General features: G+C 44.8%; 1 protein-coding gene across 5 annotated transcripts in view; it reads left to right on the plus strand.

The window, feature by feature from the left end:
- Window positions 1-18,693, plus strand: part of KCNAB1 (potassium voltage-gated channel subfamily A regulatory beta subunit 1) — a 357,780-nt gene that overhangs the window by 303,573 nt on the left and 35,514 nt on the right. The window contains exons 9-10 of one of the 5 annotated variants that reach the window (XM_066589823.1): window positions 5,051-5,089; window positions 7,506-7,510. The exons of the other annotated variants lie outside the window; for them this stretch is intronic. Of the exons in view, the coding sequence (XP_066445920.1) occupies window positions 5,051-5,089; window positions 7,506-7,510 (44 nt within the window). The remainder of the gene's footprint in view (window positions 1-5,050; window positions 5,090-7,505; window positions 7,511-18,693) is intronic. 5 annotated transcript variants of the gene reach the window in all.

An 18,693-nucleotide genomic window follows, 5' to 3' on the forward strand; every position in this document is an offset into this window, starting at 1 on the left:
ACCGTTCCAGCGTTTCAGCAACTTATAAAAGTTTCCTCAAGATGGCCGCCGGCTCTTTCCCCGTCGCTCGCTGCAGCCCGACGTGCGCGCTCCCGAGACGCCGCCAGCTGTGTCTCCATGGCAACCGGACGCATCGCAGCCGCCGACCAGACGCCCCGCAGCCGCCGACCAGACAGCAGGTAACCGGCGCTAGCCCCCGGCTCCCCAGCGCTAGACCCTCAGCCCAGGTGAAGGCCCCGGAGCCCAGCGCTAGGTTCCGGAGCCCAGCGCTAGTTCCCCCGGCCTAGCGGCAGCCCCCCCCGGCCTAGCGACAGCCCCCCCCGGCGCAGCCCGGCGCAGCGGCAGCCCCCCCCGGCCTAGCGACAGCCCCCCCATCACAGCGGCAGCCCCCCCCGGCCTAGCGACAGCCCCCCCGGCCTAGCGACAGCCCCCCCGGCGCAGCGGCAGCCCCCCCCGGCCTAGCGACAGCCCCCCCATCACAGCGGCAGCCCCCCCCCGGCCTAGCGGCAGCCCCCCCGGCGCAGCGACAGCCCCCCCGGCGCAGCGACAGCCCCCCCGGCGCAGCGACAGCCCCCCGGCGCAGCCCGGCGCAGCGGCAGCCCCCCCCCCGACCCATCACTTACCTGGGAGGCTTCTCGGGGCTGCTGGGCTGGGCTGGGCTTCTCCGCTGGGCAGCTCCAGTTTCTGCACCTTCCTCTAACAGAGGAAGGTGCAGAATGGCCGCTGCAGCGCGCTCCCGAGCAGTGACAGCTCGTCTGCGCATGCGCAGAAGAGCTGTAGCGGGGAGCACACTGAAGCGGCTCGTGCTGAATAGAGAAGACCGGACTGCGCAAGCGCGTCTAAAAAAGCAAGCTGCCAGCGAATTTAGACGGAACCATGGCGACGAGGACGCTAGCAACGGAGCAGGTAAGTGGAATAACTTCTGTATGGCTCATATTTAATGCACAATGTACATTACAAAGTGCATTAATATGGCCATACGGAAGTGTATAACCCCACTTGGTTTCGCGAGACCACCCCTTTAAGATCTCTCCAGCCTTTAGTCTAAGGGTGGCCATGCACATTAAATAGTTGTCTGCAGAACACGCATTCGGCCGACAGCTAACTTGCCCGACACCCCCGTACAGATGCATGAGTGACCTGGCTGAGCCTGCATTTGTTCTGAATGTAAAAAGAAGAAAAAGCCGCTGCCAAATGGCTCTGGTGTCGGCTTATCTCCTAAGAACAAAAAATACAGGCATTTAAAATTCAACCATCTGCCTTTGGGGGTGATTCTGGAAGCCACTATACAAATTAGATAATTATCGGCCAGACCCTCCAAAATCTAATGTGCATGGCCACCTTAAGGGCTTAAACAGACAAGCAGGTTTTAGCCCCCCCCCCCCCCCCTATGCGGGCGCCAAAATCACGGCCGCATAACAGGATAAAATGAAGCCATTGATTTCAGTGGTTTCGTTTTCACTAGCTCTTTTCTCGGGTGTGAATACTATGCCTGAGAAAAGATAGGACTTGCCCTATCTTTCCCGCATGTTGTTAATACTACATACGGGAAAGATCAGGCAGGATCTATCTTCCAGTGCCTTTTTTCAAACTTTTCAAAGATTCGACAGTCAGAGAAAGAAAAAAACGTCAATGCTCAACTACGCTCTGTAGCGGCATGTGTAGTAGTGTATACTGTCATTTGAAACCGCCCTACCTCCAATTTAGTATCTGCATGCACATCATGTAATAATATAGCTTCAAAACAACTGTCTCTCCTGCAGCACACTTAATCAGGCACTGGTGACCTCTTTGGTGCTTCTGTCTGAATGTAGCAGGGGGCACTTGGTGCCACATCCCACCACCACACTCTACATACCCTGGATCTCTCTCTCTTTTCTGCATGTCTGTCTCAGGAACAATCTGCCCAACTACTTCCTATCCTGACTGGAACTGCTTCCCCCAGTAACAGCTTCTGCAAAATACCATGCCTTCCTATATAAGCTACATGTGAATAGTCCTTTGGCTCTACAGTGGCAGGCAATAGCATAGCAGGCAATTACCATGATAAACAGTGCACCATCATACAGTGTACTGTGGAAATACCCTGTTTGCCTGTATTGCTAAATGCTGTCCGTATCTTTACTTCCATAAGTGTTTTCATACCAGCTGTGTACAACATCTAAAAGGAATATTGTATAAATTGTCTGGTACTTGTAATCGTACTGCATTAAGGCATTGAACTGTGGCACTCATTCATGCTGCTTACAAATATGTTCCAGCAATGCTATGCTTATAGGAGACTTTGTACAGGAGCCAATGCAGAATGATGTCCAGTATTCTGTATGACTGCTGTTCGGAGGGAGATTTTCTTTCTTGTACATCATATTGTTTCGGGGACACATCACCTGTTGTACCATCTGCTCTTTTGAAGATGGCAATGGGTATTAGTAATCTTTTTTCTTTTTTCTCGTATTGCTTTGTGTGTACAGATTGAGGAAATGGGCAACTGCGGCACCAGATTTTTGCAACAAGAAAAAAATCTCATATTTGTTGAAATGCAAAATAAACTGTATTTTTATATGTAAAAAATAAAAGTAAAACAAGGTGCAGGAGGTGAGCAAAGGTACAGAATCCCTGCAGCTCAGCGCTACAAGGCTGTAGGTTGTCTGTGCGCCACTGTATACTACTCTGTATGGGGCCAAAGAAGGGAGTTATTCTCACATAGAGTGTGATTGTTCTCAGTGAGAGAAACCAAATAATCTTGTAGATATGATACCTTTTAATGGCTAATAAAAATACATGGTGTTATAGCGAGCTTTCGTTTTCTATCGACCCTTCGTCAGACTCGATAGAAGACCCGAAAGCTCGCTATAACATCAAGTATTTTTGTTAGCCATTAAAAGGCATCATATCTACAAGACTATTTGGTTTCCCTTACTGAGAACAATCACACTTTACTCTATTGACTAACTATGAATAAAGTAGCTCAGTACTATGAATGAAGCATTAAAGTTGGGGGCCCTGTTACAGGTTTTCCATTGGGGCCTTTCAGAAGGCCCCTGGCTGCCTAGCAACCGCACAGTGTCCCACGATCTGACTGGGCAGGCTTCTATCAGGCTTGATGGAAGCCTGTCCGATCCCTGCACAGAATGATGTAATGCCATAGCATTACATCATACTGTGCAGGACAGATTGTTCGTAACTTGTGAAGTTCGTAACTCCAACATTCGCAAGTCGGGGACTATCTGTATATATGTATGTGTGTATATATATATATATATATATATATATATATATATATATGCCGTGTTTCCCCAAAAGTAAGCCCTATCCCGGTTTTGGGGGAAGGCTTGAAATATAAGCCCTCCCGTAAAAATAAGCCCTAGCTCAAATACATAAAAAACCAAAACATCAATACTCACCTGGCCCGCTGCATCTGAGTCCCTCACGATGTTTACTGGCGCTGCGACAAGCTGCCATGTCCCCTGTGCTGAGATATCCCTTTATTTATCGTGACGGAGGTTTGAATACCTCGCCTCCAGCAAAGCGAGCGCTGTGATTGGATTGAGCGCCAGCCAATCACAGCCGGCACTCGATCATTCACAGCCATTCAGTGAATGACATCACTGAATGGCTGTGATTGGCTCATTAAGCTCAGATTGGCTTGCACTCGATCTTATCACGGCGCTCGCTTTGCTAAAGGCGGGATATTCAAAACCCTGTCACCAGAAAGACAGGGATATCTCAGCACGGAGGACACTGCAGACTGTTGCATCGCTGCCGGAGACCTGCAGCAGGAGACACCGGGACGCCGTGGACCAGGTGAGTATAACCCCCGCCCCCTTTCCCCCAGAAATAAGACACTGTACCTCTTTTGGGGCAAAAATTAATATAAGACAGAATCTTATTTTGGGGGAAACACGGTATATATGGATAATTTTCAGTTTTACATAATTTAGTGCAAAGCATTATTTATTTTTGACTGTACTTGTATAACAGTAGACAAAGAAGTTACTCAAACTGGTCTCCACTGAGGCACATGGACTACAATAGTTGATCAGATATGCACAAGAAGCTTATTAATCTAAGCATTGATTTGGAATGTCAGAAGGAAATGAAAATGCATTTCAGCACAGACATGAGAAAAACATAAATCACAATAATAGCATTAAAAACTACCCAGAAATCCATGCTCTAGCCTTCTTCTTGTCTCTGACACATATCAATACTCAGTCCTTCTGCAACATAGTGATCTACACAAAAATCTGCCCAGGTAGGCAATGACTTGGTGTTTAGTTAGGGTCTGTGACGTACTACCAGTGGATAGAAATCTGCCCATGTCATATGATGGACACACCGATGCATGGCTCGTTGTATTACATATCTCTGCTAACTGTTCTGTAATTCTAACACGCTGTTCCTATTGAATAACAGCAAGCAGAGATCTTCTAAACTTTGAGGAATGGATATGAAAAGTTATACAATTATTCAATATACTCTTTCTAATGCAAAGAATAACATCTCTCTGATGAAACTGTAATACCCCTTTAACCCTTTGCAATCCAATTTTGGATTCAGGGTTTCCTAGGGGGATTTCTCTTTCTGCCATTATACAGTGGTGCCATCTGCTGGCTAGAGCCAGTACTGGGGTATGGGACATGCTGTAGAGGCCCCCAACAACAGAGCGGCCAGTAATATACAGTAAGAATACCCTGCCGGACGCCTACCGACATCAGAGCTGTACAGCCTTCAATCAGAATGTCTTCAGACGTCAGACAGTGGATTGGAAAGGGTTAAATTATGTTTACCCTTACTCCAAAAAACATAAGCGGAATTTATAATACCTCAGTTTTCTGACGTAAAATAGTCACTCATTTTGTCACACACCATATTTTCACAAAAATGTTTAGATTTTTCTCCCACTTTATTAAGTGGGTTTGGCATAGCAGTAGGGGCAGGGCCATCAGCAGCATGTCCAATTTACTATGATTTACAACATCTATATCAGGTCAAATCTGGTGCAGATTTCAGATTGTGGCAGCTGGTGATATGCTTAATTCATTAAGAGGCCTTTTAATCAATTAAGTGCATCCTCCTCCAATGTGCTGTATATTAAGACTGGCATGTAAAACAGCAGTCTTAATAAATGTGCCCTGGTACTATAGTAGAAAGCCCAAGCATTGACTAGAGAGGGCCACTGCCAATCTAGAGTTGGGCAGGATGGGAGAAATTTGCTTTCAGCAGCAGAGACTGAAGCCATTGTATTCATTCAGAGTCGAATCACATTATTATGACCACCAGCTAATACCTAGAGTAACCGCAGTGTGCGGCATGGACAGCAGCTAGATGGGCTGAGATTGACTCAATAAGGTGCTGGTTGTCTAGGGTATCTGGAGCCATGCTGACTGCAGTGCATCCCATAGTTGCTGGAGGGTCAGTGGGGGAGGATCCCTAGAGTAAACACGATGATCGAGGTGGTCCTACAGATGCTCAATTGGGTCACATCTGAGGAATTAGAGGGCCAGGGAAGTACTTGGAAGTCTTAGTCGTGCTCTTCCAACCACTCTCGGACATTTCTATCCATGTGACATGTCACATTGTCTTGCTGGAAGATCCCCTTTGTCCCAGGTAAAACAAACAGCATGTATGCATGTAAATGATCTGCAAGGATGGATTCATAATGAAATTGGTTCAGACTGCCTTCCACATGGATAAGTGGCCCAGAGGAAACCATTAAAAAAAATTTCCAGACCAGAATGTTGCCACCACCGGCTTGTGTTCTTCCAGCAATGGTTGCAGTGTGTTTGTTTTCTGAGGTTTCTTACTGGACACGCCAACATCCATCTATTTGATGAAGCAGAAAACATGACTAATCGGAGAAGGTAACCCTTTGCCAATCAGTGGTGGTTCAATTCTGATACTGCCTTGCAAATTGAAGCCTTTTCTTCCAAATGCACCTTTGTTGGCATAGGTGCAGGGACAATCTGTCTGCTTCGGAGCCCCATACCCAGTAGGGTTCTCTGAACTGCTGCTTTAGGCACCTCCCGATAGCCTCCTGATTCATTTTCATGGTCAGCTGCTCCACTGTAGCATATTGGTCGGTCATCGCGGACCTTCGTAGCTGACGTTCACCTGTCACATCAATGCACAAGGGGCTCAATAGTTTTCATATCAGTTATTCCCAATGGTGCTACTTATTCACTCATGATACACTTTCACCACAGCAGCATGCAAACAGTTCACAATCTGCCCTGTTTAAGAAATACTGTCACCCTTGGCCTGAAAGCCAACAATCATCCCTTTCTGCAGCCAAGATAAATTGCCACTAATACCCATGACGACAATAATTGATACGTGAGCAGACAGCCTATCGCACACCTTATATACCCATCAAGTCAGCCCACCAACCGGCGCTTCTTTCACGGGCCACCCGTTGCCAATGCCAAAAGTAGGGGGTGGTCATAATAATGTGACTCAACTGTGTATGACCCAAATCTAAAACAAAGCACTTTACACACCAACTTTTTAGGGACTTGCTGTACTTGCCATTTTCAACAGTAAACAGAAAAACTTCATATATCCTATTATACGCCACGTCTTCCAAGACACCGTGCTTCAGTCTAGTTCTTTATTTCATTTGGGAATCTTTACTGCAATGCAGTATTAGTAAAACCCAGACCTGCAATTCATATTGTCTTGTAAGCTACGTGGATTACAGATGGAGCCTGATCATTCGGAAGTAAACAAGTCCCAGGAGTCAGGTGTGCAGAGTACCATAAATTTCTCTAGTATTGAGCTTTCAGAGCCCGTTTTTTATATTACCTAATTGGCTCCTAAATATCACCAAACAACTTTGGAACTTTATTCAGACAGCTATTTTTTTTTTTTTGTCTGTGTGCTGTCTGTCTATTTTCCTTGTTCACTCTGTATGCATCAGCACTGCACCAAAGACCTGCTACAGCTTATACCATCTCTGCCTGCAAGGAGGACACTACCATTATTTTCTGTATTATATATTTATCTAAATAAACTACTGATCAGAATTATACAGTCAGGAAGTTAGGGTTGCCTGGCCAGTAATTTACTCTAGAGGTCAATGCAGGTATTTATTTTTTACTGGCCATAGTAATAATTACCTGGTGTGAGCAGCTCAGGCTGGGTGGTAATTATATAATCAGGCGCTGTAAATCACTCTCAAGTTCCAGTCAAGATACCGCTCTAGCACTCATTAGGGATAGCGGTAGGATGTAAAAAAGTGCAAGGCTGCACAAAGTCTTTCTGGCAGTATGGTCCCTGAAAAATGAAAGCAAACATCACCAATCAGAGGAAATGTCACCTATGATCACTGGAGGTAACTGCACTGTAATCACTATCACTGTGTAGAACTGGTATCTGACCAGTATATGGAGACTACATTATGTAGAGGGTTATTAGAGTTGACCTGCTGTATGGAAGCCGGTTGTCGACATGCTTGAAAGAGTGCATGAGAACTTCAGAAAACGTATGCAGCAGTGTGTGGATAGCGAAGGTCAACATTTGCCAGATACAATATTTAAAACCAAATAATTTGTAAATTCCACTACTGTTCAATGTAAATAAAATATAAAATAAAGTTTTTACAAGTTCATTATTTTTTTATTTCACTCCCAAATTAGCAAATTACCGCGCTCCACCCTGTATATATTTATAATATCAAACTTATTTTAACTTTTTTTTTTCTTACCAGTGGACTTGAACATGTGATCACTTGATCGCTAGTACCATACACTATAATACTTCTGTATTGCAATCTATCCTTTTTTTTTTCTGTCTACCTAATAAGAGCTGAATAACGCAGGACTTAAATTGGTTTGGGTAGGGAAAAAAATGTGAAATCATTTCAAAGTGCAGGACGAATAAAAAAAGAAATCATTGATCCCCCACCACTCCATTCTACTGTTAGCTGGTCCTCTACCGCTCTTCACTTCTGACCGCAGCAGTGATGGCATCCAACCGGGGCGTAACTATAGGGGATGCAGGGGATGCGGTTGCACCCGGGCCCAGGAGCCTTAGGGGGCCCATAAGACCTCTCTTTTCCATATAAGGAACCCAGTAATATGACTAAAGGATTTTAGTTGGGGGCCCCGTTACAGATTTTGTATTGGGGCCCAGAAGCTTCAAGTTACGCCTCTGGCATCCAAACACAGGGACAAATGATTGCTGCAACTATTCACTAGCTGAAGTGATACATGGCAGGATCAGGAAGGTCCAGCCTTCCGTGACAACCCAGCAATCACCGAATGAGAGAGGGCCAATGGGGCGAATAGCTTAGCTCAATGCTGACTAAGTGGTTAAATGCCTGTGATCTGTGCTACCTCCGGTTGCAGGTGGTTGTTTAACGCAGCAAGCACCAGCCAGGTATTGGATCAGGTTTGGCTAATGACCCATAGTTTAGATCTACAAAGAATGCTATGTGTGAAGCCTCCCTTGTAGAAGCATGAAGAGCCCACGTGTAGATGAGAGTAAAACTAAGCTGCATGATGAGAATTGATTTGGCTAAAGCCACATCTACTCATTATGTACAGTATGTGGGTTGGTGTTGGGCTGCTGGAGTTGTTGTATATCACATATTCTATAACAACCCAGGCTTTCTGCTGTCAAACGGAGCTCGCAAGCGAGAAACCGCCAAGAGATGAGCAGCATTCCAAGCCTTTTTTGTGCATGTGCGCTGAAGGGGACAAATTGAAACTGATAACTTGTGTCATCCACACAAATGCTTACACATTAATCTTTTGGCTGAAAGGTTGACAAATGACTGCATTAATATTCCTAAATGCTGGCGGACCGCTGCGTCAGGGGCGGCTCAACGGCCGCTTCTTCTTTATCTCTTCAGGAACAAATACAATTATCCTGGCAGGATATGTTTTAGATCTATAGTCTTACTTGAATACTCAGTACACACATACAAATATGCTGCTTCAGTAGGAATGATAAAGGTTGCTCAGTGACCTCAGTGCTTCCTACAAACACCGCTCACCTACTCATTTATTAACTAATTGACCTGCTCAGAACTTTTTTTAAACTTCTTTCAACCTGTGAAGATAGATTATAAATGTCCCTTCTGGGAATATCCCTTTAACCCCTTGAGTGGCGGGTTTCCTACCACCCTGTCAGACCCACCAGGGCAGGTTTTTTAAATGGTCTAATCATTGAATTTCAACTAATTTTGCAGTCGTGTTCCAACAGCCATAACTTTTTCATTTTTCCATTGACACGGCCATATGAGGGCTTGTTTTTTGCGGGACAAGTTGTACTTTTTGATGGCATCATTTTTGGATATATATAATGTATTGCATAACTTTTGTAAAAACATTTGTAGGGAGATTGGAGGGGGGGGAAGAAATTCTGCCATTTGTTTTTTGGATTTCATTTTAACGGCGTTAAACATGCAGAATAAATAGTGTGATATCATTATTCTCTGAGTTAGCACCATTCCGGCGATACCAAGTTTATACAGTTTTTGTATGTTTGAGAGAGGAAAAAAAGAAATGGGGGAAAAAAGAAAAAAAGGGCCATGTCATTAAGGGGTTAAATAATGTACCAACTTCCTTCTCTGGGTCATTACGATGCATGGATACCACATGTGTGATTTTATTTTAAATTTTTTACAAAGTAAAGGGAGACAAGTGTTTTTATATTTTTTTTTTATAATTTTTTTACTTTTGTTTTTTTTTAACTTTTTTTTAATCCCTTTTGGGGACTTCCACAGGGACCCATCAGGACCCCCTGATCACTTTCCGGGGGACCGATGGTGACAGCCTTTTACATGCTGCAGTGACAGCCCTTTACATGCTGCAGTCACATAGACTGCAGCATGTAAAGGGTTAACACAGCAGAGATCGGAGGTTTTCTCTGATCTCTGCTGTAAGAGCTGGTTCCTGGCTGTCCTCTGACAGCTAAGCATCAGCTCTCCCTGCCACAGAGACTGTCGGCTTGCTTCTGACAAGCCGGTGGTCTCTATGGCAACCTATAAACAAATCAGGAGACTTAGAAGCAGGAGATTGCCGGCATATCGGCAATATCTTCCTGCTTCTCAATGTCCTGCTTTGTTCTCTGTGGGTCTGTGCAGGCAGAGCGCACTGCTACAGCTTGTGACATTGTGCTCTGCAGCTCCCATAGTGATACACAGCCCAGAAATCTTCCGGGCTATATCACTATCGGCAGTGGAGCTCGTCCCGGAAAATTTCCGGGCGTGCCACTCAAGGGGTTAAACAGCGGATTTGCAGATGTGAAGTAAGCAAGTAGGCAATAGCTTATTATGCGCAGGCACACCCTAAGGGTGGCTCACACGAGCGTGTTTTTGTGCGTGCATACGCACGCACAAAGACACGCTTCTGTTTGCAACATTGCATTCCCTATGGCGTGTGCACATGTCCGTGCTTTACAGGTGCGTGCCTGCAAAGATAGGACATGCGTGCACCATTGGGAATGCACACATTGTTTTCAATGGAGCCGCGGCTGCTGCTGGAGGCTCCATTGAAAACAATGCTCTGCCTGCACCCCTGCATTTTTTTTCAGGGAAGGGCTTTACATGTAAGCCCTTCCTTGAAAAAGAAACATTTTAGTGTAAAAAAATAAATAAATAAAAAATATACTTACCTGTCCGCCGCTGCCGTGACCCCCGCCGGGTATGAAGAACACATCTGCCGCATGCGGAAGGACTTATATGTAAATCCCTTCCCTGAAAAAGAATGCAGGGATGCTGGCAGACCATTGTTTTCAATGGAGCCGCTGGCAGCAGCTGCGGCTCCATTGAAAGCAATGCACGGACCTGCATTCACGCGTGATTTTGCACGTACATGGGTGCGCACCTATGTACGCACCTATATACGTGCCAAAACATGCTCGTGTGAAGCCACCCTAAGTAGTATGATAGCATGGTCGGGAGTGCTGGGAATATAGAGAAGCCGCATGTTAGCATTATCATACTGACTGATGATGACTGTTTCACTTCCCTTTTCTTATGGGATAAGTTTATCAGATATTAATGTCATTTTATCTATACTGTATAGAGAAGATGGTGCTGATAACATCACATAATGCCTCTGGGGAGTAAGACGTGGAATCCTGGGAATCGTCACTCGGCATTATAATCCAATCAATGTGATGGGAAACTTTGGCTGTCACACTAATTAGCTGTCATACTGTGTCCTCCACAGTCCATATTTTTTAGGCCATTTGATTATGTGTTATATAAGTGTTTGAGAATGTGAGTGTTACAGTATTATTTCCTTTTAATTCCCTGTTTCCCCAAAAATAAGACAGGGTCTTATATTAATTTTTGCTCAAAAAGATTTTACTTTTTTACATGTATAACTGCCTGAATACTATTTACATTGTCTTTTTTATTAACTGTAACTAGAGCTCAATTTTAGAATAGAGCTTATATTTCAAGCATCCTTAAGAATCCTGAAAAATCATGCTAGGTCTTATTTTCAGGGAAACAGGGTTTCTCTTTGCAGATTGGATGTCAATTGCAAACAGGACAGTACATGGGAAAACGTCCAGTCTGCAAGGGTAGTTCAAGTGAGAGCAGAGCAAGGTTATTACAAATGATCTTCCTGATTTGTAACCCTCATAACTCACATTAAGTGACACCCAGGTACATAAATTTAACCCTTTCCAATCCACTGTCTGACGTCTGAAGTCATTCTGATTGAAGGCTGTACAGCTCCGATGTCAGAAGTCATCCGGCAGGGTATTCTTACTGTATATTACTGGCCGCTCTGTTGTCGGGGGGCCTCTCCAACATCCCCCATACCGCAGTACTGGCTCTAGCCAGCAGATGGTGCCATTGTATAATGTCAGAAAGAGAAAGCCCCCTAGGAAACCATAAATCCAAAATTGGATTGCAAAGGGTTAATATCAATGGAAACAAAAACATAAAAATTTTTATTTAGCGAAACTGTCTGACAGTAAGATGTTCTTGTTGCCCAAAGCAACCAATCACAGTGTAGCTTTCATTGAGGCCCAAAAAGTGTTATTCTGCCGTAGTCATCCCTAGGACAATATGAGACAAAATGGCTGTCAGTGAAGACAGGAGAGTGTATTGTGTCCTTGTCGTTCACGTCTACCAGTCTGTTATTAGTGTCCAATGTCATTTTCGAACAGTTTGGTGAAGTTCCACGCAGTCGGGGCACAATTTATAGGTGGTACTCCAATTTTATGGAAAAAAGGTTACATCTCTAAGCAGAAATCATCCATCCATCCGTCCGTCAGTAAGTGTGGAAACAGCGGAGCCTGCAAGTTTCACACAGCGCCCTCAGAAATCCACCATCACAGCAAACAGAGAATTGGACATCCCACAGCCGACTGTGTGGAAGATTCTGCGCAAATGTTTGCGATGTTATCCCTAATGAATGTAATTGTTACTGATGCTGACAAAGCAAGGAGATGTTCTTTCTGTGAGAGCATGCAAACTAATGGAAAGCGGTTATTTCATGGAATCCTGATGGAATCAGTGTTTAGTGATGAAGCCGTCTTCCACCTTTCGAGCAGTTAACAAATGTAATGTCAGAATCTGGGGGAGGTGAACCCACCTGTGTACATGAAGAGTATGTGCAACTCCCCCAAGATTAATGTGCGCTACAACCTGTGGGAAGGTGTGCGGCCCCTTCTCTGTCCATGGGGAGACAATCTGGGGGATTTCGTACCTGGACGCTACAGATATGGCTTCTACCGCAGCCAAAACAGGAAACCCAGGTTTCATCTTCCAACAGGGTGCCCCCCCCCCCCCCCCATCGTTCTCATAATGAAGTCAGAAGTAAGCTCAATAGGCGACTACCAAACACGTGGATTGGCCTGAAGCCATTGCATCAGTCAATCGGGAAATGATACAAAATGTATGGCAGGAACTTGACTACAGGCTCAATCTGTGTTGGAAGACAAAGTGAGCTCACATTGAACACCTCTGATGTGGAAAACATTTTAATGGGGGGTTTGGTTTCCATTGTTATCATATTTATGTATCTGAGTGTCATTAAATGTGAGTTATGAGGGTTTCAAATCAGGAAGATCATGTGTGATAGCCCTGTGTTTGAGTCCAGAGCTTATCATGGGAAAATTAAAATCCCCCTTTATTGTGTCCTATTACTAACTGTATAAGAACCCCAAATGCTGTCAGGTTGTTACATATTTTTTAATATGACACAGTAAAGGAATGCTTTTACGTTTCCCATGATGAGTCCTGGCCTCAGCTATGTGGATGTATTGATGAGGGAATATCTAGGTAATGACTAGGGGGGCATATGGGGTATCTAACCATTTTTTTCTGAACAAGTTAAGTTGCACAATGATCTACTATCTGGTCATCAATGGCGACATTTGGTCTGTGACTGAAGTTTTTTCAGTTTGCTCATTGTAGAGGAATCTGTGCTGTCAAATATTCTAGAATTACCTTCTGTACTCCCAGAATTGACATTGACCACCTATCCACAGAATATACAGTATGAAATGTGTGATCCGTGGGGGTCCACCAATCAGCAGAAAAGGGGTTCTATGTCCCACTTTATTCTTTAATGCATCCCAATACAGTGAGGAGGAGCTTGAATGGAGTGGCAAATGAGGATGTGCATTGTCACTGTATTCAACTATATGGGACTTCCAGAAATAGCCAAGGTGTGTACTCGGCTTCTCTTTGAGCATCTCTCTGTGGCAGATGCAGCAGAGGAATTCTTTAATTCTCAACGCAGCTGACTTCTGGCGCTGTCCCTGGCTCCGTAGTTCTGAGCTATCAGCAGCCTTGGATTTAAAATTCCCGCCTGCTGGTAGCTTTGATTATGATTGGCTGAAGTGCTTCAGTCAATCACAATCAGAGCTACCAGCAGGCGGGGATTTTAAATCCCCGCATGGTGCTAGCTGAGAACTATAGAGCCGGGGACAGCGGCAGAAGTCGCCACTGAGACCCGGCAGCCGTCAATGGCTTTTCAGGGAAGGGCTTCGTAAGCCCTTCCCTGAAAAACCTTTATAGTGTGACAAAAAAAATCTATACTTACCTGCCGGGGCTCAGCCGCGACTTCTGACGCTGGCCCTGGCTCTGTAGTACTGAGCTATCAGCAGCCGTGGATTAAAAAATTCTTTTTTTTAACTAGCGGGGGTGAAGGAAACATCTGCTGCATGTGGCAGATGTGTTCTTCATGCCTGCGGGGCTCACGGCAGCGGTGGAGAGGTAAGGGGTTTTTTTGCACTGAAATGTTTCTTTTTCAGGGAAGGGCTTATATGTAAAGCCCTTCCCTGAAAAAGAATGCAGGGAGACAGCAGAACATTGCTTTCAACGGAGCCGGCGGCAGCAGCCGCGGCTCCATTGAAAGCAATGCGTGCATTCCCTGTGGTGCACGCGTATCCTATCTTTGCAGATATGCATTATTGTAAATACAAGCGTGGTTTTTGTCCGTGCGTATGCACACACAAAAACACACGTGTGAACGCACCCTAAGACGCACTTTTCTTTCCCCCAAAGTGGGGGTGGAAAGTCAGTGCGTCTTATAGAGCAAACGGCCATTTATTCGCACGATCACAAGTTAAACGCGTGATTGTGAGAACAATCAGGTGAAGAAACTCGCGATCAGTTAGGAGAACAGTTCTCTCTCGTTTGCACTGCCGCCCGGTGGTGGTGAACGCCAGCTTGAACTGCTGCTGCTCCCCCGCCTTCACCAATCGGATTCTTTCCTTCCTCCTGGCATACACAAGCGCCACTGTGACACGGAGCTCTGGTATTTCACACCTCTGCTGCTCCTTCTGCTCAGTCGCCCGATACTATCCCCTGCACTATCCCTGGGTGAGTTCAAAATATTTTTTCCCTATTTTCCACCTCTAAAACAGGGGTGCGTCTTATCATCAGGTGCGTCCTATAAAGCTAAAAATACAATATGATGCCATTCATCAGATTTGAACCATGGTCTCCCACACTGCAAGGCAATAGTGCAAGCAACTGAGCTACCACACCCTTGCTTTCTTCTCCAGAGTAAGAGATGATGGAGAAGAAAAAGAAGAGAAGAGCAGGCAGCCACAGAAGCACAAAGCCCTCGAAGTTTTGTCTTTAATTATACAGTATGATGTTTTTTGAACACTTTCCTGGGAGCGGTAAAGTTTTGCGAGCCCCCATCTGATACACGGTGTCCTTAATCAGCGGATTATTATTATCAGTTTTACTGAGACAGATCTTCGGCTTTTATTGTGTGGATTAGTGTGAAGAGTCGGCACACTTTATATAGGTCTGGATGGGCTTTGTGAGTACAGTTCTGGATGGTTGCAGGTCTCCCAGCACAGACCTTCACAGCCAACTGTAATGTGATAATGTGAGTCAGACATGATAACAGGAATAGCCAGAACAATCAATTGGCCAGAGCTCAAGCACAGGATTTATTACATTTCTCAGCTCGCAGTTCTTAGCAAAGTATGAGTGACAGCTACAAAACCCTGTTCTCACAAGGGCATCTTACCTTCTCCGGCTGCGTGGTTGGACTGATGACAGCTCCTGTGTAATTCTGTCCAAAATCATTGAGGCACGTGTGGAGATCAGGAAACCTGGAGCAGTGAGGAATAACACGCTGTGTACAGTACTGGCTTTAAACAAGGCATGTGTGAGAACGAACAGCGGGCAGGTGATAAAAGCCATGTGTGCAATTCATCTGCTGTAATAGGACAGGCACAAACGAAATTGTTTCTCTGATGCATTTCATTTCTTTTAAGATAGATAGATAGATAGATAGATAGATAGATAAATAGACCGACCACCAGCATAGTATTCATCTGCAATTTGCTTGATTCATGGCTGTTTACGATGATGATTCTTGACATCCTCCTCTGACCCCTTTCATCAACAAATTGTTTACATCCACAGTTCCCTTTCGCCGAATGCTTTTCCTGACCAAACCATTCTTGGTATATTCTTAACAACGTTGCATAAGTAAATCTCACAAGGTTGGCTATGTTTAAAAAACTGGCCCCACCTAGTCTAGCACCGATGACCATGTCTTGTTGGAAGTCACAGAGGATCTTGTAGTTGGCCTAGGTTCTTACACAGTAATGGGCACCAAAATTTCAGCAGAAGAAAACATCTAACCTATTAGACCTTATTGATCATTTGTCCTGTTTGTACAAAAATAACAACAAAGATTGCAATGGTATTACAAGTAGACATATACATTTTCTATATAGCTGGAGGGTGGGCATCAGGTGGATAGGCCCAGACATCCCAATCTTTGGCTGATATAATTCGCAAATATGTATGTTTCTGGAAGTTCTTAGAACTGGAGACGTGTTACATATCACTACAATACAATTTGTTGTGGTGGCTATTTTGGGGAAAATTACAAGAGATAGTGAAGACATATTGCGTCCAACACTGATGGTAATACTGTCATTTTATCAGTCCACGTTAGAATAATCATTTTATTTAGGTGATACTCAACAGGTATTGTAGCCTTATCACTCAAGTATGCCTAATTAGTGTTTGATGCATAAGAAAAGAAAACAATGAGAAACACTTAAGTGATGTTTCTAAGCTCTTTTTCTCAAGCACATTTCTGAAGTACATTTCTTATATAGTAAACTTAGTACTGACATGAGCTGATCACAAGCTCACCTCACTGTCTCAGCATCCAATCAAAATATAATAAGCAATTCTCTTCGTAGAGAACTTATTTTCAGTGATGCAACATTTTTCTGGCATTTATGACAGAACCCCTGGATGGAACAAGTAGCCTGAACACAGACTTAGGGTACATTCAGACATAGCTGATTTGCTGGAGATTTTGTTGTGGATTTGGTGCAGATTTCACCCTTTCAGTTTGAATTCAATTGAAAGGGTGGAATCAGCTGCAGATCTGCAGCAAAATCTGCGGAAAATCAGCTATGGATGACCGTACCCTAAAGGCCCTTTTACACGCAACAAACTTCATTTGAAAGACCAAAAGTGAGCAATAATCGCTAAATGTGCACTGTTCATTCAACTGTTGTTTAGTGCTGGTTTTTGGCCGGCATAAAAACCATCATTTGACCGCTCAAATTTCATTCCATTTGAATGGAATTTTGTGCAGCTTTTGAGTGGCTGTACTATGGGTTTTGTTTGCTTTGCATATATAATGAATACATTGTTTACTCATTATGTACTCTACTGGGAGAAGACAATGGACTCCAGTTGGGCAGATAACCATCATATAAATACACTCCCTGCTGAGCAAACACCTCATGGAGGGAAAGCAGATGATTAAAAGCCATTTAAAACCTGTAATTTTATTCAAAAATGTTGTCAGTTCATTCCATCTTGAGGTTGTTTAAGCGATAATCATTGCATGTATAAGGGCCTTTAGTCTGTATGAACAACCACTTGTTGGCTGTCCTCATATCAGTTGATGGCGGAGAACATCACTGCAAATACAGCACAGTTTTAGGGTGAACTCTAGCTGGCACTGTAATGGGGTACTCCGCCACTTTTGGAGGAGTTCTTAGTCTTCCTTCACAAAGGCATATTTGCTCATGCACAATTTGCAGTACAATATGCAAAGAATAGAGCCATTGGTTTGTTCACGTGCACATATTTTTCCTGCGCATTTCAGCGACACGAAAAGAAACAGTAGCATGCTCTATTTTCTTGCGTATTTGCGCAACCTAAGTCCCCATTGAAGTCCATGGGGATGCGAAAATGTGTGCAAAATACGCTAGAAAATGTGCGAAACACTGCATAATTGTGCAGTAAAATGATCACATCCAGAACTTATTAAACTAATTAGCCATTTACATGCGTGCATCTTTGTTTGCCGTGCAAATGAACATTCCATGCGGGCGCAAAATGTACAAAATACACTGAAGCGAGCAAAAAAAGCATTGTTCATTCCGCAAATAAGCAGCGCTCGGGCTTTTAATAAATGGTTTTAGTGAGAAAGTACTGCCTTCATATAATGTAAGGATAGAATAAACATATTTTGTTACTCGGCTTTTAGGTCTTATTCACACGGGTGTATATTGGTCGGATTTTCCCATCCCGACCGACATACGCTGCCCCTCTGATGCATTGGCTTACGATTAGAGATGAGCGAACGTACTCGTTTCGAGCACTTACGCACCCGAGTACCGCCATTTTCGAGTACTTCAGTACTCGGGTGAAAAGATTCGGGGGGCGCCGGGGGGCGGGGAGAGGCGTGGCGGTGCGGGGGGGAGCAGCGGGGAACAGGGGGGAGCCCTCTCTCTCTCCCTCTCCCCCCCACTCCCCACTGCTACCCCCCGTGCCGCCACGGCACCCCCCGAATTTTTTCGCCCGAGTACGGAAGTACTCGGAATTCGCGGTATTCGGGCGAAAAAGGGGCGTGGCCGAGCACGTTCGCTCATCTCTACTTACGATGCATCAGTGCACAAGGGCGTATCTCCACAGCATAAAAGCGCCCAACTGCTTGGTGGAGGCAGCTGCATTGACTCCCATGGGAGCCAATTACAGCTGCAGGAGAAGGGAGGTGAGAGGGAGTTTAGCAGCATGACTGCTAAACTCCGTCCCGCTTCTCTTCTGTTCTCTGCCCCTTGCCTCTATTTGCAATGGGAGGGATGGGTGGGGCTTAGCTGCACCCCATCTCGCCCCTCCCGTTGCAAACAGCGGTAAGGGGAGGGAGTTCAGCACACTAGCTCCCGCCCCACCTCACCACCCCTTGCAGAAAGCCAGGGAGGGGGAGAGAAGGAGAA

This window comes from Eleutherodactylus coqui, chromosome 1 (genome assembly GCF_035609145.1).
Source record: "Eleutherodactylus coqui strain aEleCoq1 chromosome 1, aEleCoq1.hap1, whole genome shotgun sequence".
NCBI lineage: Eukaryota > Metazoa > Chordata > Amphibia > Anura > Eleutherodactylidae > Eleutherodactylus > Eleutherodactylus coqui.